At 36.3% G+C, this 23,465-nt stretch overlaps 1 protein-coding gene across 2 annotated transcripts in view; it reads right to left on the reverse strand.

Moving 5' to 3' along the window:
* plxna4 (plexin A4) overlaps window positions 1-23,465 on the reverse strand; it is a 423,718-nt gene that overhangs the window by 135,759 nt on the left and 264,494 nt on the right. For both annotated transcript variants that reach the window (XM_002931848.5, XM_031899073.1), the window contains exon 5: window positions 21,064-21,164. In XM_002931848.5, the coding sequence (XP_002931894.3) occupies window positions 21,064-21,164 (101 nt within the window). The remainder of the gene's footprint in view (window positions 1-21,063; window positions 21,165-23,465) is intronic.

Genomic DNA, 23,465 nt, shown 5'->3' on the forward strand with positions numbered 1-23,465 from the left:
AAATTATAACTTACATGGAATGGAATGTTATTCACCTATCATGTTTATTTATGTTCGTTTACTTTCATGCTGCCTTCATCATGACGTAGAGTTGATTAAGTTATACCTTCTATGACATTGATTATCTAAACTTAACACATGTTCATGGTTCTTACAGCATTTAATCTTAAACCAAGGATTGCAAAAAGGTCCAACTTTTACTATAATCATGTTATTTCAAAATAGTTGCCAATGTCCTATGCCCAAACAGCCCCCCACAGGACCAATAAATAGTAACTGTCTATGGCATCTTACAGCAGCCCCTCTGGAATTTGTCAGAATCTACAGATTGCCAGTCAGGGCCTGCCGCAAACTATACCTGGAGTAAAGTGTATACAGAGGCCTGAGAGTAGTTACCTAAAACAACAGTCCTTTTAGCACTAAATCAGTTGTTGGAAACCACATAATTTTTGGAAAGACAACATGCCTGCACATTTCAAAAAAGTGTAAAGGAAAAGTTTCTTTCACTTTTGTAAAACAAGAGGCAGTCTCTAAAAAGATTTAACAAATTTCAAACCCTGCCAGAAATAACATAAAAATAATACAAAAGAGCTATGTCTACAGAATTTACCAATATATTACCAGTCCTCATGTTCTTTTGGTTCCTATAATATCGATTTTAATCCAGGCTTAAAGTAAACTCATTGTATTTGTCCTTACTGCCATTTCATGCACATAACTCTGGCTCTCAATAAATGTGCAACTACATCTTAGCAAAGGCTTTTATCTTCTCAGCATTTAGATCTTAATACAAATAGCATTTGCCTTGCTATTATTATAGCGGGTACTTGTCAAAATGCTTTTAGCAATGCACTCTTTTGCCCCTCCTGTATATGATAAAGAATAATTACAGCATTCATTCAGTATATTATTTAAAGTTCCTGAAACTTTTTACTAATGCCACTCATTCTGACTTGCAGTTTAACCAGACATAAGTCATGTTTTTATTTTACCTTGCTTACAACTATATTTTAATGCTGTTTGTTTTATGGAGTCAGTGAATAAAGGCAAAAGGTAGCATTCTGACAGGCTCTCACAGTCAGATCTCTGATCAAAATCTTTGTCTAGCAGCACAGTGTGTGCTGTGTTACTGTGCAGATGTGAGGCACATTTACACATACTTTTAAGCTCCATGCTCTTCAGCTGAGCAATATCAAGTGAAGAAGAGCTTTTAGCAACATACCCATTCACCTAGTGAGTTACCTGCGTTACCTGCTCTTAAACTAATCTGAAATTTTGTTTTGTGTCCTTGGTTACCTATTTATTATATCTGCATACAGCAAGTGTTCACACAGGTTTTCCTTTGAGTTGTTGTTCCATGTTCACAACACAGAATGGTGTCATTTTTAGCTGTTTTCTATAACAATAATTCTTTTTAGAAACATGAATATTTTTATTTATATATACATAAAGTTTGTCCTATAATAGTTAGCATTTTTGGCCACCAGTTAAACAAAGTCTAAGCATTATATTACAGCTTTATTTAAGAAAATCCCATTCTATTAACTGCCAAAAAAATGGTTCCAAGCTCCTATATCAACAAAAAAACACAGTTTACTTTAAGGAAGAGTCACAAGTTTACTTCCTGTTAATTATATGGCTCTCATCAACATACCACCTATTAAAAATTAGAAGTCTGCTCACGTATTATTGTAGATCTTTCTCCATAAAGAAATTTGACTGGCAAGGTCAGTAAATGGATTACTATAGGGATGGCACAGGCATTTTAATGACCACATTATTGCTGGAAAATAAGGCATTTAGTTGAGCAATTTAGCAGAGTGGAAGAGATAACAATAGAAGACAAAGCAAATCAATCTAATGTGCAGCAGGGAAAAACATTGCATTCTGTAAAAGCCATAACAGTTTAAAACACAAACTACTGTACACGTGTGATTACAATCAACAAGAAAGTAAATCATATGCAATTAATTCTTTTGATAGTTCATTGGAAATTAATTGTGTTTATCCATTAATGTTCACTAACCAGTGCTAGAAGGATAAGGTAAGGAATAGGTCTTAGGAAAAGATCAAAAAAGATCTGTGGAATTAGAAGGATGACCACGGATGAGTAAAGCAATGTCCCTGGAAGTAGATTATACAACTTTTGAATTATATCACTTAACCAAGTATTTTTTTTTTCTTTAAACCAGCACATTATTTTACATTGCTGACTCTGTTTCATCCAAGGTTTAATTCAAACAAAGCTGAAGGGAAAATCAATTTGCAGCAATGGCCAGAAGGCAATCAAAAGAGACCTGCACAGCTTTATAGCAAGACAAAAAGACTGGCTTTTAGCCAGGCTCTGCTGAACCATGTTCATGTGTTATTTGATCATCCAAAAGTCTGATACATCCTTGGTATCCTTGCAGAGACTGAAATATAGATAGTAATTAACTGTTAATGTGTCTGAAATGGGGACATAAGATCTTCATGGCAACAAAGAACAAAGCAACACCAAACCATAAACTGCTGTCTTACAATACAAAGAAAAGATACTAATTGCTCATTTATTGCAGGAAGTAAACATGTCCACTTATAACTGATTTCATAGGCTACTGTGTTTCTGTATGGTAAGAACCAGGAAAGAAACTGAGAAGGGTAACTTTTGTTTTTTATTATTTTTATTATTTAAAAAAACAAACTGTGTATGTAACCTCTAAAGACTGATATCATACAGTGCATAAAAACCGTAACATAGTGCATTTCTCTTGTACTTGTCCAGCATGTTATTGACCAATAGAATTATGTTTTAAAGGTCTAATGCATTTATTAGGAGATTCCTAAGGGGGTTTTTATTTCACAAAAATGAAAAGAACTCAATCACTCAGCAAGTGTAAACAGGAACATTTTATTGTATATTATTGTTCCTAATATGCATATACATATGAAGTCTTAGAAGTTGTAGAAGATGTTCATATATTTTAAATGTAAAGCTACTGCAGATGCTCCTCCCAATAAAAAAAAACAATACAGACATTATATATATATATATAGTCTAAAATATACTATACATTAACATGCAAGCTATACTATGATAATATTATGCTGGGATCCCTTTATGAGAGTTAGAGACACATATCTGCCAATATGTAAATAATAATTTTCTGCCTGAAAATTGCTGCTGGCTGGTTGATTACACTACAGTACCTGAAAATGGTAAGCAAAAGCAGGCATACCCTATATTACATTCTTAATATTCATTAATATAACAATAAAGGGGTATCTTAGGCACCCCTTTTCAATATATAACCACCTCTTGCTTGTAATAACAGGACTACAGTATGGGCCATATCTATAGCTATCCAAAAAAGGCTGCAGATAAATCCTAGCATCTTTAGCCTCTTGTCTTTGTATTTTGGCTTTGTATGACTGTACCATTTTGGTCCCCAATATCTATATGATCAGTAATAGTTTTTACAGATAAGAGACAATGAAAGCTAGGTGGTGGGTGAAGAGAAATGAAAAGTAATTTAGAGAATGGGAATGTGGTCTAAGGTTTCCAGGTGGGCCCCTGATTCCCCAGTCTGATACTGAGTGTAAAGCATTATTGCCCACATAGCTAACACACAGTAAGCAACTTATGAAAAAAAAAATCCTTAGACATACACATAGGTTTATTTCTTTCTCTATTTTAAACATTCACAGAACAGCTAAATTAATTTGGCAACTGCTCTTCATTTTATCATTGCTTGATACAAGATCCAAAGGTCCCTTAGAAACTACACAGAATTCGATTCACTCCATGCCTTATTTGATTTAATGCAAGCCCATATTCCCTTGGCTTCACTATTAGACTTCAATGGATCTAATTAGTGAAAACCCAACCTGCACAAAAGCCCAGACCTTTAGCTTTCTTTGAAACATTAGAACATTTGTTGTTAAGACATGACTAATTATTTACATTATAAACTTTTTAAATATTTTATATACAATGGAATTAAAATGCAGGTTAATCAATTAATAAAGAAAATGATCTGAAAAATACATCCCCTTGGGGTGAACTGATGTGATTTAAAATCAGTGCCTCTCTATAAATGCCTGTATTAAAGTGGATTTCTAAAGGTCTGATGCAGTTGTTATGTATGTATTGTGGGGCATTAGTGATGTAAACTATGCATAAATTCTAACTATTTAAAATCTGTAAGAAACCCTTATATCTAGTGGTGTCAGATCTATATTGGTTAAATGTAATCTATTTAAACAAAATATATACAGTACTCTCTAATTTATATAAGATATGCCAACCCCTATCAAAAACAGGCTTAATTAAAAAAAAATACCTATACAACCATTGTTGTACAGTAAATCACTGTAAAACACTGTACAATGCAACCATACATGCAAAATGCATTTTCGTAAGCCAAAGTCAGTATAACTGATAACTGATACCAGTTGTAATATTATAATAATGATTTCATCTATTTTGTTCAGTGCACGATTACTAGTAGCCACCTTAAGACCCGAATTCATGTTTTTGGCAAATTGTTTTAAATAAACTTAGACAGTGATTTGAGAACAGTTGGTATGCTAAGGATTTGAGGACTGTGCAAAAGATAATTTTACATTTCCCCAAGTCTTTTAATATAAATTCATCGGACCCTGATAAGCTAAGCTACCCCATGGGTTCTGTCACTGACCTAAATTAAACAATGGACCACGATTTAACCAGTCTAACTTTACATTGCTGATAGAGGTGATCAGTTCTATTCTGGCACTGGCATATACAAAATACTTTGTCAATTTGATTACAGATACTAAAAACTCTGTACAGGTATGGCATTGTTTATCTAGAAACCCATTATCCAGAAAGCTCCAAATTGTTGAAGGCCATCTCCCATAGACTCCATTTTAAGAAAATAATTCTAATTATTCAAAAACATATTTCCTTTGTCTCTATAATAATAAAAAGTACCTTCTACCTGATGGTAACTAAGCTGCATGAATCCATATTGGTGGCAAAACAATCCTAATTGGTTTTTGAAATGATTTCTAGCAGACTTAAGGTATAGTGATCCATTTTCGGGAAAACCCCAGGTCTCAAGGATTCCAGATAATAGATCATTTACCTGTACAAATAAACAGAATGTAGTTGGCACCAACTAAGTGCTTCTAAATTTAGCCCTTATCTGGTACTGACTGGAGGAAAGCTGGCATAATGTTCCTATTGAATAAAGGGTTTACAAGTCTTAACCATAATTATATTGTACAATGTTGTACAATCCTCTCTCTGAAATGGTACTGGCAGATACTAATAGGAAAGGGTTGGATTTCTTTATTTAGCAAGTGATACAGAAAATACCCCCCCCCCCCCCCCCCAATATAAAGCGTTTTCCAATAAATCTCAAAAATCTGCTTCCTGTCTTCAAAAATCAGACCAGTTCCTTGATCAACACTGTTCTCCGTGTATAAACTACTTGGGCCAAAGGCTAAATATAAAGGGTGCATCTTTTTTCCGTCATAACCACCACTACACTATGATACATATTTTGCAGGTAATTCTCTCTCTCCCAAAAACCTCAACATTCTTTAAGGAGAATTCTGTCCTATTCCTATTATTTAGAAATGTGGCCCTTAATCTCCAAGCTGCTGGTAGAAATAGAATAACATTTGGAACAGTCCAAAGAAACAATAAAGGGACATTAAGGAAACTGTTCTATGCATCAATTTGTCACACTGTATATAGGAACTTAATGTTCAGTTGTATCTCCTGTCTCTTTTTCTATACATCCACCTTTGAACAGAAATAATAACGGCACTTCGCAGATCAGGATAATTGTGTACAGTTTGCCAGACATCACATATGTGTACAAAAGCAGCACACTACAAGTTGTTAGGGGTGAAGAAATAAACAGACCTGACAATGTAAAATAAGCCTCAGTTCACTGTCTGCCTTGTATCTGCCTCCCTGGGTTAAGCTGTACTACATTCCAAACAGGACAAGTTCAACACTTTTCACAGCAACTATTGGCTGTGTTGATGCAAAGAACTGGTGATTATCTTGGGAGAAAATGAAAAGGAAGAGAGAAAAAAAGATGAAAATCAATATTTTAGGGTCGATAGTCTCACAGAGTGAATATTGGCTTATGCGACAAGGAAGCATATATTTAAGGAAGATTGCTTGTTCATCTCTAATGAAAGTCTGTTTTAATTAAAATACGACCGGGGCTTAATTGTCCATTCGTGTCTTGTAGTATGATAAATTTCCATTGATCTCAAATTCAAATTGCTTATCGGATATGGATACGTTGTAACTTAGCACATTTAAAGTGCTCTGCCAGCTAATACCTCTAGCCTATTATGTCCTATAAAAATGACATAAAATGTTTTGATATGTGTGCGTGGGCATGTGCGTTTCATGACTTTAAATCCAAAACTTTGTAGATTGTAAGTTCTTTTGGGCAGGGCCCTCTTCACCTCTTGTATCGGTTATTGATTGCTTTATATGTTACTCTGTATGTCCAATGTATGTAACCCACTTATTGTACAGCGCTGCGGAATATGTTGGCGCTTTATAAATAAATGTTAATAATAATAATAATAATAATAATAATATTAATAAAACTATAAGTTATATTGCTGTATGTGTGTGTGTGTGTGTATATGATTAATAATATTGGTATTCTATATTTATAATATGGAAAAACATAATCAACAAAATTCTTTATAAAGTATTCCCCCATATAGCTCCATTGTATAACCTTTTGCAGTTTGAAATGGGTTATTTCAAGATTTACAATTTTGCCCCCCAAAGTCTTATTCCCTGCAGTAGAATAAAATCTGTATTTGTGTTTATATCACTTCTCAAAAAAGTAATCTTTTCAGATATTACCAATGCATTTTTCTCTATGTTTACCATGAAGTTAAGAAACTCTGTGAAGGTTTAAATTGTATAAGGTTTTGTGGTGTGATGTGATATTTTTTATATTTACCTAGTGTGATTTATCCTGTTCTTCTTATATTATAGTGATATTGTCATAATCATGTCAGCAACTTTATTACATCTGCTGTCCAGGCCAATAAAGTTTGAGTTTATAATGGGTATAATAGTTACTATTATTACTCATTGATTTTCCATTCCTTTTTACGCTTGCAGCACACTTGATAAGTCTGCATGCTGCAAGGCTTGCTCTTCCTATTTGTTTTATTTATTTTTCTTGGAGAAATGCCTTTTTATGGTTTCATTACACATGCCAAAATCAATATTGTATTAAGTGTGCCACTCAATAAGCAAGTGGTTGGTTCCTGACCTAGATCCCTTCCCATTGCAGGGGGAAAGGGGCCATACAGAGAGTACCGATTGTTAACCTGTTCAGCGCTACATAGGGGAGTATGGTTATCATAGGAAAAATAAATATTCAAATATAGCTTTCTTAAAGAGTGAAAAGACAGTGACAGATATAGACCATGTTTCAGGATTAACAGTTGGCATGTCCATCATATACCTCTTCAGATGGTGGTAGCAGCCTTAGAACACCAGGTACATGCTACCCATTGTAGACCAACAGTGCTCTTTTTAACAAACCAAGATTATATTAATATACAGTGGAGGAAATAATTATTTGACCCCTCACTGATTTTGTAAGTTTGTCCAATGACAAAGAAATGAAAAGTCTCAGAACAGTATCATTTCAATGGTAGGTTTATTTTAACAGTGGCAGATAGCACATCAAAAGGAAAATCGAAAAAATAACTTTCAATAAAAGATAGCAACTGATTTGCATTTCATTGAGCTCTGGCTGCCCCTGGATTGTTTTGCAACATCCCTGAAAGTGAAAATACACTATTTATGTTGCTCCCATTTACTTTTCTCAACACATATAATGAAATATGAGGGTGTTCCTTCTTAGTATATTTGCCTCAAAGCATGAATGGGAGCTACCATGCCAGCTCCAGCTGATGTATGCACCAAGATAGCACAGAGGGATGGTATTGTGTTTTACAAGAAAGCGAAATGGTAGATCATATTGATATGCACCCGATTTGTAGTGATAAGTTGTGATGTGCCAAATTTTTCCCCAGGCATGGATTCGCAACCAATAATTGTCGTCCACGTCAAAAAAAAAGTTGTGTGCGTCAAAAAATGATGCTCTTCAAAAAATATTGTTGTGCACGTAATTTTTTTGACATGAGCAACAAAAAAATTACGAACGCGTTGATTTTGTTTGACACACGCAACAATTTTTGACATTTTCACCATATCGCAAATTTTTTGGCAAAGCAAAACGGAAAACTAGTGATGAGCGAATCTGTCCCGTTATGCTTTGACGGAAAATTTGCAATTTTTCTTATATGTGCAACATTTTTTCTCACTCCAAATACATTTAAGACCATGGGTGTTTTTTCTCTGCAGATTTGTGTTGCGGCAAATTTTTTACACAGTTTTGTGAAAAAATGTGTAGGTGGCGAAATGCAGAATTTGCACCCCAAATCTGTGCCTGCAGAAAAAATGTGAAATGTGCTCATCACTACAGATCTGCAGAGGCAGCAAAAAGATCAACCACTTAATTTATGTTTTAATATATAAGTGACAATATCAGAAAATACATCCAACATACAAATCTAATACACTGCTCAAAAAAATAAACACTTAAACAACACTTCTGTGAAATCAAACTGTCCACTTAGGTAGCAACACTGATTGACAATCAATTTCACATGCTGTTGTGCAAATGGAATAGACAACAGGTGGAAATTATAGGCAATTAGCAAGACATCCCCAATAAAGGAGTGGTTCTGCAGGTGGTGACCGCAGAACACTTCTCAGTTCCTATGCTTTCTGGCTGATGTTTTGGTCACTTTTGAATGCTGGCGGTGCTTTCACTCTTGTGGTAGCATGAGCTGAGTCTGTCAGCGTAGTGTCCAGAGCATAGAGGCGCTACCAGGAGACAAGCCAGTACATCAGGAGACATGGAGGAGGCGGTAGGAGGGCAACAACCCAGCAGCAGGACTACTACCTCCGCCTTTGTGCAAGGAGGAACAGGAGGAGCACTGCCAGAGCCTTGCAAAATGACCTCCAGCGGGCCACAAATGTGCATGTGTCTGCTCAAACGGTCAGAAACAGACTCCATGAGGGTGGTATGAGGGCCCGACATCCACAGGTGGGGGTTGTGCTTACAGCCCAACACCGTGCATCTTCACAGATGAAAGCAGGTTCACAGTGAGCACATGTAACAGACGTGACAGAGTCTGGAGACGCTGTGGAGAACGTTCTGCTGCCTGTAACATCCTCCAGCATGACCGGTTTGGCAGTGGGTCAGTAATGTGTCGGGTGGCATTTCTTTGGGGGGCCGCACAGCCCTCCATGTGCTCGCCAGAGGCAGCCTGACTGCCATTAGGTACCGAGATAAGATCCTCAGACCCCGTGTGAAACCATATGCTGGTGCGGTTGGCCCTGGGTTCCTCCTAATGCAAGACAATGTTAGACCTCATGTGGCTGGAGTGTGTCAGCAGTTCCTGCAAGACAAAGGCATTGATGCTATGGACTGGCCCGCTGGTTCCCCAGTCCTGAATCTAATTGAGCACTTCTGGGACATCATGTCTCGCTCCATCCACCAAGGCCATGTTGCACCACAGACTGTCCAGGAGTTGGTGGATGCTTTAGTCCAGGTCTGGGAGGAGATCCCTCAGGAGACCATTCACCACCTCATCAGGAGCATGCCCAGGCGTTGTAGGGACATCGCACAGGCACGTGGAGGCCACACACACTACTGAGCCTCATTTTGACTTGTTTGTTTTTTTCCACTTTAATTTTGAGTGTGACTTCAAATCGAGACCTCCATGGGTTGATAAATTTGATTTCCATTGATAATTTTTGTGGGATTTTGTTGTCAGCACATTCAACTATGTAAAGAATGAAGCATTTAAAAGAATATTTCATTCATTCAGATCTAGGATGTCTTATTTTTGTGTTCCCTTTATTTTTTTGAGCAGTGTATATAGTCCATTCAGATTGCTTCTTTTATTTGGTGGGATGGCATTTCATGACTTGTACAATATGTAATTCAAAGCTAAGCAGTCCCAGGCATCTCAGCTGATGCAAATCTGCAGTCCCAAGCATACTGTGCTAGTGTATATGGTGATGAGATGCTAGGAATCCACGGTAGTTGTGCAGCATCTGGAACACTAGAGGTCCTCTGTCCCTGACTCATACTATGCTGTTCGACAGTCGGATCCTTACCGATATCATTTAAAAATGGGTTAAAATAATATTTTGAAATGTGTAACAGTATGTGTGTCTCTCCAAAGGTGCTAAACTGTATTGCAGTTTCATTACGCCTGTTCTTTACATGCCCTGTAGCCAGGAATTTAAACATACTGCATGCTACATTCATCTATGCAAATTACCCTGGCCCAGAGATATACATTACACATTAAAGGAAAATCTTCAGAAGCTTGTAAAATGATGAAAATTGTATTTAAAACATTGCAAACTGATTTCATTAGTTCTGTCTTGGGACACATTAATGTCTCTGGAGAGGGCATTTATGTTTTTGCTCGAAGGAGCGGATTGTACAATATTTAATCTGTTAGCATAGCAGACTGCATTAGGAGAGCAAATTCCCACTACAGTATTGAACAAATACAGATTATATTCTGTAGGAGGCAAATACTGACTACTTCTTGTTTATAATCGGCAGTTTTGATTAAAATGGTATGCCCTACAATGGTGCACTTTTTAAAATAATGTACAAATGTGTTTCACCTTTGTAAAAAAAAAAAAAAAAAAAAGAATTAAGTGTATTAATTAAGAGAGGAAGAAATGACCATTCACTGAACAACAGATTGTAATCATTATATGTCCCACTAGGGGTCAGAAGTCCTTCTAATGATAGTACTGGTGTATAATGCTTTTCTTTTTCTGCTTCTCTAATTAATAATCCTGGGACTAGACTACACCTTCCATCCACTGCTCTGGTCTAGTACCCACTAGATTTGGTCCACTAAAAATGTAATGGCTACAAATGTAAAAATCTTTAAGGGCAACTGGTGAGGTTTCAATGAAACGAAAACGTTATAGTAAACATGCCCACTTTCTCTCATTGCCTAGCCAAGGAAAAGCAGTCTACTGCTAACTTTAGCTTCAGACACAACAAAACCTTCTTTAGACCATTAGATTCTGCAGCTTGCATCCCTCCCATCCCAGAATACAGTACATTTTGTTTTTTAGGTATTCATGGGGCAGGGAAGATGCTTACGGCTATAGTTTGAGTTCAGTGATGACATTCTTACTTTTGAATTTTTATTAATTGATCAGTCAGTGTAGGTGTTAATTAACTCCAGTCCAAACAGTGGTGTCCAACATTTTCCATGGCATGTGAAAATGATCTGATATTTCCTGTTTAGGTGCCAAATGGAGGGTGATAACTGACCCATAAGCCTCCAGTTAGACAGCCCTCCCCCAAGAGAATGGTAATTATATTTTTCAGGCATCATAAAAGACAAAGAAACAAAAAAAAGTTGTAAACTGTACATTTTCAAAGAAATTAAGAAAAACGAGACATGTCATAGTACTGCGATTAATCCTCCTTAAACAGCATCTCTCTGACCTGCCAGCCCCATGCTGATCATGAAACAAATCTAATTAATGCAGAGCACATTCACAGTTCCTGATGCTGAGTTAATATGGGCATAATGTATTAGAGCATTGTGCACTTAATAGCATTATTTGCTTTACAGCCCCAATGGTATTCCCCCCAGTCATTTTGTCTGAAGAAGTCCTTACTGTGGACAGCACTAAAACAGCAATGATAATAAAATGTCACTTGACTTGTTAAAGAACAAGAAAAAGCTTTCTAGGGGAGTTTTAAGAAATCTCATTCTGTGCTGGGTTGCTATGCATTGAGATGTAAAATCATTTTCTAGGATTCTATCAGGTTAATCAGAAAAAATAATTGCTCACTCTGCAGTCTTGGTTATGGTCGTGTTTGCACTGATTGCAGCTTTCCTAAACCAATATTTCTTCTGTAGTCATCTTCAATGTGTGTTTGAATGCTTGATTCCATTGCACGTACGTCAATAACATCCTCCAACTAGTTTAACTCTGAATGTCCAGGCTCCAGCCCTCCAGCTATTTGCAGTTACAGTACATGACCCTCAGTCCCTTGATAGCCAAGGGCTGGGCACCGGTGCTTTAAAATTAAAAAGAGGTTTTGCAGTTTTGCCTCTCAGTGAACACTGTGCATTGCTGCAGGCAGTACTTGTCCAGCTGGGATAACTGGAAAGGCAAATGGATACACTGTGATGTAGCTTGCTGTATTCTCGAGTGCCTTAAGGGCTGGCAAACACGAAATTACTGAGCACTGCATTTAAAAGAAAACATGCTTCTAGTTCAGAAATATAACACAATGTCACAGCCAAACTGTTCCCTTTTAACTACTGATAAACTGTAAGCTTAACTTGCCATAAAGTAAATGGAAAAGTTTAGAATCGTTTGTGTGTATTGATAGAATATAATTACACCTATATTACAAAGCACTGAGCAAATCAATCAAGCAGATTTTGAATGCCCATAATATGTGTGAATTTCAAATTAAATGCTTTAAAAAAGGGTGTGTATATTAAATAATAAAAACAAAAAGCAACCAGAAATGTCCCCATCCTGTTCTGATGATGCAGCCAAGTGGTGACTTAAAGACATGGGGATCCTTGCTTGTATATCTGTTTGTGCGCTACAAACAGAAGGGGGGGTTAAGGAAATGTCCAGGCTTCAGCACCAGTCTGCACAAAGGCCATTACAAGTCAGCAGGCCTGATATTGCCATAGTTATGTGAAAATACAACAGGTGTTTGCCTTTCATGCAATACTATACACAGAATTGGGAAAATAAGTATACCCAGAAAATTCAAAGTGGGGCTGTAAACATTATTTTCTAATGGCTTCTGCTTAAAGACAGTTGAACATGTGCTGGCTGCCAGTAAAATGACCATTTTAATGAAGAATTTACTAAGTATCAAGAATGTCTTGGATACTTGCCAGTTCCTACAGGAAACTGAATAAGAAGGATTCCAGTTTAAATTTGGATGTAAGAGACATAACATATGCAATGAAATTCAGAGTACTTCTCATAAATATCAAAAGCACCTTTAGCGCACACTCATCATTTTACTGCTACATGGAGATGCTTGACATATTTAGTAAGCAAAGCCATGATCTCAAGGAGTTCATTAATACAGAGATGGAACTTACTAAAGGTCATCACCATGCACAATATTTCAAGAAAGAAAACCACTTCCTGTAAAAATCTTTCATAATATTAGTGCCAGACAGTGATAAATGTCAGCAAAATCAACTAAGTCTTATAAAGGCATGTTTCCAAGTGTGTGTGCGGGAGGGGTTAGTTTGCAGTATTATATTGCTGGGAATTTAGCAGTAGAATAAGCGTTTAAATACATTTTTGGGCGCATTTAATATATACTCGGGCAGAAGCCTTAAAAGCCTTGAGAGACATTGTATATTGTACTATATATGATGGCACTTTCTAATAAAAACTGGAAGTGTATATTGAATAAGCCAACATCACCGGTGATACTGCCAATAGCAACCAATCAGCAATTAGCCCCATAGGGTCACTGACATGCTTGGCTTCCAAACAGAGCTGATAAGCTGAAGCTTGCCTAGCAGTAAAAAAATGCCTAAAACTGCTCTCTCACTAAAAGCTAAACAGAGAAAGTAAATGACAAAAGTGCTCAGAGGACCACTCTAAATAAGTCATCGATTAATTTTTTGAGTTTAGACACCAGTGCCTATATCCTATAGCAAAGTGTAACTTGTTTTTATCAAACTACTGCAAGTTAGAAGATCTAACCTATTCAACTGTATCAGTCCAATTTGGCAGCCATTGTCGTAAATCAGCCCAATAATTATTTAGCAAACAGATTCACACAATTACATATTAATTATTAATTGTAACACTGACCCTCAATTTAATTACATTATTAAAAAGACAACTTTTACCCAACATCTAGAACATGTGTTTAGTAAAAACAGAAAAAAGCAGAAAACAACACTTGAATTTCATTATTTTGTTTCTGTATGGTAAGGTATGAACACTGTCTATCAAATGTTTATTATTAAAAAAAAAACAAAAACATACTTTTCTCACTAGAGAAACACACTTTAGCAATAGTTTCCCCTTTTATTTCAAATGTCAGGAAATCCCTACAGAAAGTTAGCCAACATTCCAAGGTGCACTGTTGAGACCATGTAAAAGCTGAAACCCCTGTGTCTGTTGAAGTGTGTCCCAACTATTTTGGCATTATGGCCATTTTGTTCTTCCTGACCCTGCACTGACATTCCATTTGAATGAGCTTTGGAACTATCCATCTTAGTGCTTGCTGACCTTCTGCACTGGAAACCTTGTATCAGTGGCTGCCTTCTTCAAACCAACAGAGGCTGACAATGGGGTTTCATTTCTTATGTAGCCAATCATGCTTCACATCTTTTCCCCCTATCTGATTCCAAGTAAGAAGTTTAAAACGATTAATGAAATCAAAGACCGAGTATACTTTATACTGCCTGAAAGTCAACCAAGCAACAGAGTTAGAAAGAGGGATTGAGATTCTATCTTACTCTCTGTAGACGTCTTGAATTTCCAAAGATCTGTTAGTTAGAATTAGACTCTCACAAGAAAGGTAAACTCAGGGTCAATCAATTAGGCTGTGCCCTGTTGGATGGATTGTGTTGCCTACTCCTTCCAGACAGGACAGGTATTCTTTAAAGTGGGCTCTCAGCCATGGAAACATATATACAAACTGCATATGTAACACAAGTAAGCACAAAAATATTATGTGTTTGTTGTATATTGTTTTATATGTAAAAGGATATTATGTACTTATGTTCTCCTTATGTATGCCCCAATAAAATTGAGCAGAGTGTTATATTAACCTTAGATTGTAAGGATTGTGATCTCCACTTGGTCAGGGATTAATGTCAACGCTATGCAAAATATCTGAGCTATATAAATATTGGATAATAATTTTATTTACACACATGCATAGTGCAGAGTCAAGGACCAAGGAAGGTCAAGAAACTGAGGCTAATGAAAGAAAAGAGGATAGTTATATCCATATATTTTGCAGTTAATTGTCAGTTCTTCTGTACCTGTTGAATACATCTGCAGTATGTCAGTGATTACATAGTGCTATTCCCAAACATGCTCATGATGCTGGGATTTAGCTGAAAGGTCTACAGAATCTGATGCCTTTCTCAGAATGCAATTTATGCCAGGGAGATAGTCAGAAACCACTAATGGGCACTCAGAGGTTTAACCTTTCGCTTGTGTACCCCAGTGATATTTGGAAGACATGAGAAATGTCAGCACACTCCTTTCTTTCACATAGTAGCTGAAGCTCTGAGCTGACTCTACACTGCAGACATACTTGGAATAGAGCAGAAATATGTTTTGTTTTTGCTTTTATGCTCTAGCATAATCATACATGCTGGAATCTTTTTGATACCAAAAGGTTAAAATCAACAATGAGATTAACTTGAGCTATTGCTATTAATCTCTTCCTCACACAGCATTACAATGCTACCCATTTGTTGAAATCACTATCTGGGGAGTCTTCAGCAAACATTAAAGGAAAAGATAATGTTCACTGTAGCAGAGTTTGTTGTTATGAACTGATACATCTTTAATTAAAAAAATATATAATTCCTGAAATCATTACTCGTAATGCTCTGTAAGATATATATATTTTTTTTTAAAGAAATACTTGGTACGTAGGAATTTATATCACACGCAAACAAATGCCTTTTGGTTGAAAGACACCCAATTGAATTGGAGAAGAAGTGGAATAGGCACATCCTTGCCTGTAGAATTGCCAGTAGACAGCAGGTTCTACTGACAAGGTTTGTATTCCAAGTGTACAATGGCCAAATTTTGGTATTGGGCAGCTGAGTTAGGATCATGTATGATCAGAGCAAAGCAGCTGCAACTTCATTAAAATAAAGGGGTGTTATACCCAGCATTGAGACTGCTGGGGTCCCGGGATGTAAAGGATGCCCAGTGGGACACTAATTGAAAAGCAGATTTAGTGTATGCTTATAATGAAAATCTTACTCCCAAAGTTTAAAGGGGGGTTATATTACTTTGCTGTGAGACCCAGTAACTTCTAGTTACTGTATACCATCGGTTTGTAATTACTGTTGTAGTAGCACAGATGCTATTCAATGTGGATAAATGTAAAGTCATGCACCAGGGAGGTAAAAATACACTACTTATACCCTAAATAGGACTGCACTAGGCAAATCCATAATGGAGAATGACCTTGGAGTCCTTGTAGATAATAAACTTGGCTGTAGCAAGCAATGCCAGGCAGCAGCTGCAAGGGCAAACAAGGTTTTGAGCTGTATTAAAAGGGGCATAGATTCACGGGAGGAGGGGGTTATTCTTCCCCTTTACAGAGCGCTGGTAAGGCCCCATCTAGAATATGTTGTTCAGTTCTGGTCTCCAGTACTCAAGTGGGATACTACGGAGTTAGAGAGGGTTATGCCTCAGTTATGCCTCAGTTATGAAAAAAGACAGGCCAAGTTGGGTCTGTTTACACTGGAGAAGAGGCTCTTAAGGGGGTATATGATAAGTTTCATATAGACATAAAAATTCGAACTTGATGGACAAATAAATCATTTAGCTCTGAACGAATATATGTACTGTATATAGTATTAATAGGACTTTATTGTTAAATGAGAACCTAGACCACTTGATTTCATGTATCTATATGGCAGAAATTTCCATTTAACCACACACGATGCATGGAATATGCAGACAAATCAATACCTTTTGTCAGATTTGTCAGTAATCAGCTGTGCTTAATTAAGTTCATGGTAATTTGGTTTGTAAGAAGCCTGACAAATCTGCCATACACCCGCACAGTTACATTACTGGGCATCCCTTTTGGACCATTACCAGACTGGCAATAACTCACCTCCCCAAAGATTTAGTATGTTTCTTCTAGGCACAATCTAGATCTCATAGACATGAATTTAAATTCAAGAGTCAAAAATAGTTTTGTGGTCTCTAAGACAATGTAACAAAGGGATTAAGGGCAAACGAATGTTAGCCACACTTATAAAACAAGAGCAACATTATTTAAGACAAACTGTAGACAACAATGTGATATTTTCCACTAGAAAATCACTTGTTTCTCATTTCTGTGTTAGTGTTATCACAAAACAAAACACAATCATTATTTTGTGCAGTGCTTTGCTAGGTAAGAGACTCCAAACTCACAATTCGAATATACTGTGTGTTACATGTCCTTTTCTTACTCAATATTTGTGGTCTGTGTCACTCAGTTGTATTGTTATCTCAGCAGCCTATATTTATACCGATTCACACACTATAAAACACTATTGATTAGTTCTTTCTCTATGGCAATCGGCTTTTCACCTTAACCTTCGTGGTCAGGTGAGGCAATCTGCCATTGTCCTTGACACTGTCCTCTGTCTACCACTTTTATAAGACCTAGGTACAAGTAGCCATCCCGTGCCAGCTAATGTTAGACCTGGCAGTCTCCTGCAAACCTCAAGAGATCGTGACAGCAGCCAAGCTACTCGATTTCATTTCACACCATCTAAATGATTTATCAGAGTCATTGTATAGCCAGGATTCAGGGCTGCTTTTAAAAAGCCGGAGATGGGACATCAGACTGCTTAAATTTGATGCTTGCCCATTTATTACAATTCCCTAAGAAATGCACTTAACCCTATCAAGGTTGCAGCGCCTAAAGCATACGGGCTGTATTACCTGCATTAAGCTAATGCAAAAGCACTAACATAAGAAAGAACTGATGAGATAAAAGTTCCATTAGTCATAATGGTGCGTTGTGGCACATTTTCTGAACATAAATTTGTGAAGAAGAAAACAGATAAAATTCACAGCAATAAAGCATGTTAGTTTTATTCTGTCAGTATATGTGATATTATTACATTCAAAATAAAACTGCTAAAGCATGGTGGAAATGTTGCTAAAGTAAAACAAGCAATTGAGATGAGATGTTTGCTTTCATTATTATTCTGACTGTTTGGTGTTTACTGTAGTTAGTGGTGAATGCACTGGGGCAAATTTGCACCATTTTTACCAAATACAACAAATGCAGTAACTCTTTGCATATACAGTATTCCCAGCAGCCACTTCCCACTGGAATAAAGCAGACAATATTGAAACAGAACCATGCAGCATTCTAGAAACGTTTCTGTCCATGTTAAAGGCCACGTTGAGCTTAACATTGCTGTAATACCCTAAAGAACCATTATTAGGACAGAAAGTAGAGGGTGCTCCTCTATTCATGATATTAGCAGTATATAAACTGCAATCTCATGAAATCTAAAAATAATATATAAACTGCAAAAATTTTATTCAAATGAACGTTGAGGCCTCCTCCTTTGTCATGGAGCCTTCGGATTTTACTTACTATTTAAACTCCTATCAGAACATTAATCTTGAGCATTCTATTATGGTAACTTTTTATGAGGTGTTAAATCTATTGTCCAGAGAGACAAAAAAAATGTACAGATATAAAAATGAAATATCTAGAGGTGGTCCCTTCATGCTACATTTTTAAAAGTATAATTGACTTTCAGAGAATCAATAGCCTTTTTGCTGTTCTCTTTCATTAGAGTCGAGTTTCCTTTTGTAGAGCTAGGACAAGAGTAAAGTTCATGGAAATCAATTACGGCTCCCTGGCATTGTGCCGTCGTGCAGAGAGCTTAGTATCACAATTCAAGCCAAGGCAGAAAAGCAGTCACCTGAGAGCACACTCGGTGCCATCACCCTGCTTCAGCAGCACTAGCTAGCGGCTACATCCTACCCTCTCAGCATAAGACACTAGAAGGAAAGTACTACTGCCAACTATTTAGAGAAAAAGTTATGGATAGTGCATTGGTGGAACTACTGTATGTGAATGTACATTTATGTGAAAAAAATCATTCTTTGCAGTTATCACAGTTGTAAAGCTCAGCAGATAAAATAATGTGGGGTTCCTCTTTGCATATAGATTCATAGTGCATAAAAGAACTGGTGTGCATATTTATATTTATATTTCCAGTCTTCTATGTGTGGCTGCACCAGCACAGCAAAGCTTTATAATGTGGATGGTTTTAGACAGGCATCACAACATCATAGTGGCCATACATAAGACTTTCAGACCTGCATATCGACACAGCTTGAATTTTCTTCGGTACAGTAACCCTTACTTAACACTTGGTTTCTATATACCTGCCAGGCAAGTGTTTATTAGAAATAAATGACTTTTTTAGCCTAGAGTGTTACTTTAGTTTTGGATTACCATGAAGTGCTCAAACAGTGGGGTGTTCTAATCTGATGACAGATAAGGAGGAGATCAGCAGGGTATCATTGACAAACTTTCACATTTTACAGTTCTGGAGCATGGGAAAAACATTTTTGTTATTTAAAAAAAAAAGCCATGTAGCCTCATTTTACACTCTGCACAGTTTAATTATAGATTCACTACACAGTATGGATGATAAATTTAGGGTTTTTTTTTGTTTTTTTTTACACAACACTATAGCAAAAACAGGTATTTACAGACAAAATCTGCAACAACTGGTTTGCAACATTTTAATATGAATGACTTGCAACAACATTTTCTGTTATTATATGGTACTACACACGTGTTAGATTAAGAGGGACATTTCCTGTTATTTAAGCTCTGTTGGTGCCATCTAAAAGATCGAGTATATACCTATAATATATGTGTTGGTGCGATTTAATAATGAATATATACTTATAATATAAAGATGAGTATATACCTATAATATATGGTTTAGCTTACGCTGAATCACCATTTTCAAAGTAATCAACAATCTAGCCCTCCTAAGCCTGTGCCATGACAATAGTACAAATAACTCCATAAAAAATCTCTAAATCTTATTTTATACATAATATAAGCAGCAAAGGCACTCATTACCAAGCAGCATCTGTGGACATAGTGGATACAGTGGGAATGTTATAAGTAGCCTCCTGGCAGTCCAGATCTGGACATGATGCACAAGTCTCCACCATAGCACAGTTATTGCATGTCACCTGCTTCATGCTAGTTAATACCCATATCGACTATATTATATATTATATATATATATATATATATATATATATATATGTCATGCACATATTTCACACAGTGTTATTTTGGTACAAAGAGACAGCTCAGATGTATTTTAACAGGCCAAATATAAATCATCTAAATCAGCATTTTTTGGGACCTCAGAACCAGAACTGAAAGTAACACAGAGTTCCCAGGGGACTGAAAAACAGTAACTGGAATCTATTATTTTACATTTTTTTCTGGGGCTCTTTTGCCGTACTATACTACATTCCTGCATATTCCATGCTTTTAAGTACTGTGCCTAAGCATGCTTGTAGGAAGCAGCAGAATTAAATCACCATAACAATATAAACAATTATATTCTTTTTTTGTACATGTAATTAGCAGGTTATGCAGAATGCAGCTTTCTAATTTGGGGTGGTTCTTTGCATTAACCACCATCATTTATTTTTTATTATTTAAGATGGTCTTTAACAACCGGGGCATGATGGAAAAAATGAAAATTAATTTCTATTTTGTGTTTCTGTGTCCTCTTTGCTTTGTTATGAAAAAACATCTCTTTATAGTCCCTTAATTGGCGTACTCTACTGGAATGTAAATGCTAATTAGAAATACAATTTCTCATGTCAGTTCATAATAACCTTGGAATCCAGCCTTTATTTAATATACATTTCCCAATAAATAGTCAGATTAAATAAATAACATTCTATATGCAGTTAGATAGTGTGGCAGTGACAGACAGTAGATCACCGATTACTGAATTAGTGAGGCCAAACAGTATCTACATCAGGACAGGCAAGCTATGATTAGCAAATGAATATCATAAGAACTGGTATAATTCAATTCACAACACAGCAAGATGATTTGACATCACAGCCCCTTTAAATTAAAACAATGTTCACACATTCCAATGAGTAATCTCTTTTGTACTAAAAAAGATTTGGCCCAAACTTACGTGTTATGAAGAACACACCATCCACAATGGGGATCTCCGGAGCCAAGGCACTCACTGCAGGTTGTATATTGTCCGCACAATTCAACTGGCACCCGGGTAAGCTGTGTAAGTAAAACAAGGACAATTTTTATAAATAAAAAAAAAAATTCAAAGCTAACAAATAGGCAGCAAAATACTATATAAATCTAACAGTTCAAGAAAAAGAGTGCTTAATGTGAACAAAATTTGATCCCATGTGAAAACTCATATATTACATGAATTACATTGATTTGATTCATACAGTATATTGGTATATAGCACATTGTAAACTATATAGTATAGTATCTTTTATTTCCAGCTTAGAGTGGCTCACCGCACCTATAAGCCTAACATGGCCATATGTGGATTAATGCTGCCTACTGACTTGGCCACTCATGACCCAGTAGGCAACCTTTTGTTTTGTATATTGCATGAATATAGCAGCTTTTCGACTGTTTACTGTTAGAGTTCAGGATGATATTGATTAGGCTGACTGGAAAATATCAATGGGCGCTGATTACATGTGGCCATCTCTCCTGGTTTGCAGAGGCCCTTACAGTGATGTGATCATTGGTTCAGAACAGTCCCTATTATGGTGCACTACCTGGGTGGCTAGATCATGTAAACATCCTCATTGTCACTCATATTCTATAGTATATATATATATATATATATATATATATATATATATATATATATATATATATATATATATATATATATATATATATATATATATATATATTGCTAGAAACTAGTAAGCTGGTAAGTGAAAAAGATTTTTTGTGCATGCAATGTAAAAATACAAATATCTATTTACAAAACTAGAAATCTGTACTTATCCCCAAAGACCAAGGGGTAGTATATTGTTTCTATTAATAATATCCTTCCTGACATTTACTATTTCCCCTGACTAGTAAACCTCACCTTTTATCTAATCGATAGAATAACACAAGATCAAAACTTTGCAGCATCCAGCTGGGAATTAAACATGAATCTAACCAATACAGGCCTTTCTGGATGCATTTTCAACAGCATTGGCAACAGTATTGGCCTTTCTAGATGCATTTCCAGCATGTCGAGCCTGTGGCTGTCAGGAGATGCTGAGAGTAATAGTCCATGAGTTGAGTAAGGTTAGACATCCCTGGTGTAAAAAGGTCAATATCATAGGTAAATCATTTCACTGTCAAAATTCCTTCAGCTGGACAGACTTACTAACATTCAGTATACATTTTCTAAAAAAAAATTTGGCTAAAAAATGATGGGGGGGGTTGGAATTTTTTTTTTTCTTTATGACTAGCGTTAGGCCCAAGGGTTTTTTTCATGGTGTTCCTATGCAACAATTTGTTTGTCAAAAATCACATTTACTATTCTAAAAGGGCATTTGTCTTCTAAAAGTTTCTGCCTGCTCTGAGGTGATATATAATTAAATATAAATAAATAATTACAATCTATGACAAACATGTAGCTACAACATGTAACAGTAAGTATTAGCATAGCCTTCATAATTTTCAAGTAGCCAAACAACTCAGTAGCCTTAGAGGCAGGTCTGCGTCAGTCCCGGTTTTATACACCACCTCTCATTCACAGCATCCTGTCTTGCACTAAAAAATAAATGTTTTTCCTCTTAGCAAAATATATTTTCTGGTTGCATATTATGTTGAATGCAGATGTATTAGAAGTATTAGAAAGCCCACTGCCTTATTATTTCCCAATTTTCATTTCCTTTACCTCCCATTTCTGATTAGTGTCCCCTTGGTTGAAGGCCTGTATTAGTCTCAGCTTTTTAACCATTGTGGGGAGCAATTTTCTATTCTCACATCTAGGCAAAATCTTATCTTTGAGGAACATTTCCTTAATCAATGAAAGCACTGCTTTAGTTGTCTCTGCTTCATCATGCTTCCATGTCTCGTGGGAAAGTTTCTTTCTAAGCTTTTGAATTTTGTGCTTTTTAGCATCTGTTGTTGTGTATGTTGTGTATAATACTCCAGTTAGGAGGCTATATATTTGCTAGAAAGCCCTATTTTCGCCATATTTTCAATTGGTCTTTATTTTAATTATATTTTCTGAATATTTGCCTTGCTCTCTTGCCTCATTCCAGCTTTCAATTGGGGGTCACTGGCCCTGACAGCCAAAAAACTATTGCTCTGTGAGACTACAATTACTTGTTACTGATCATATATCTTTATATCCAGGCCCTTTCCTATTCATCTTACAGTCTCTCATTCAAACCAGTGCCTTGTTGCTAGGATAACCAGATAGCTGTTGACAACCTAAACTGAAGAGCTGCTGAACAATAGCCTAAATATTATTAAAATAATTCACAAAAAATGTAGACAAATTTAAAGTCATGTTGTATAGAAAATTCTCTCTATCGTACAAAC

This window comes from Xenopus tropicalis, chromosome 3 (genome assembly GCF_000004195.4).
Source record: "Xenopus tropicalis strain Nigerian chromosome 3, UCB_Xtro_10.0, whole genome shotgun sequence".
Taxonomy (NCBI): Eukaryota; Metazoa; Chordata; class Amphibia; order Anura; family Pipidae; genus Xenopus; species Xenopus tropicalis.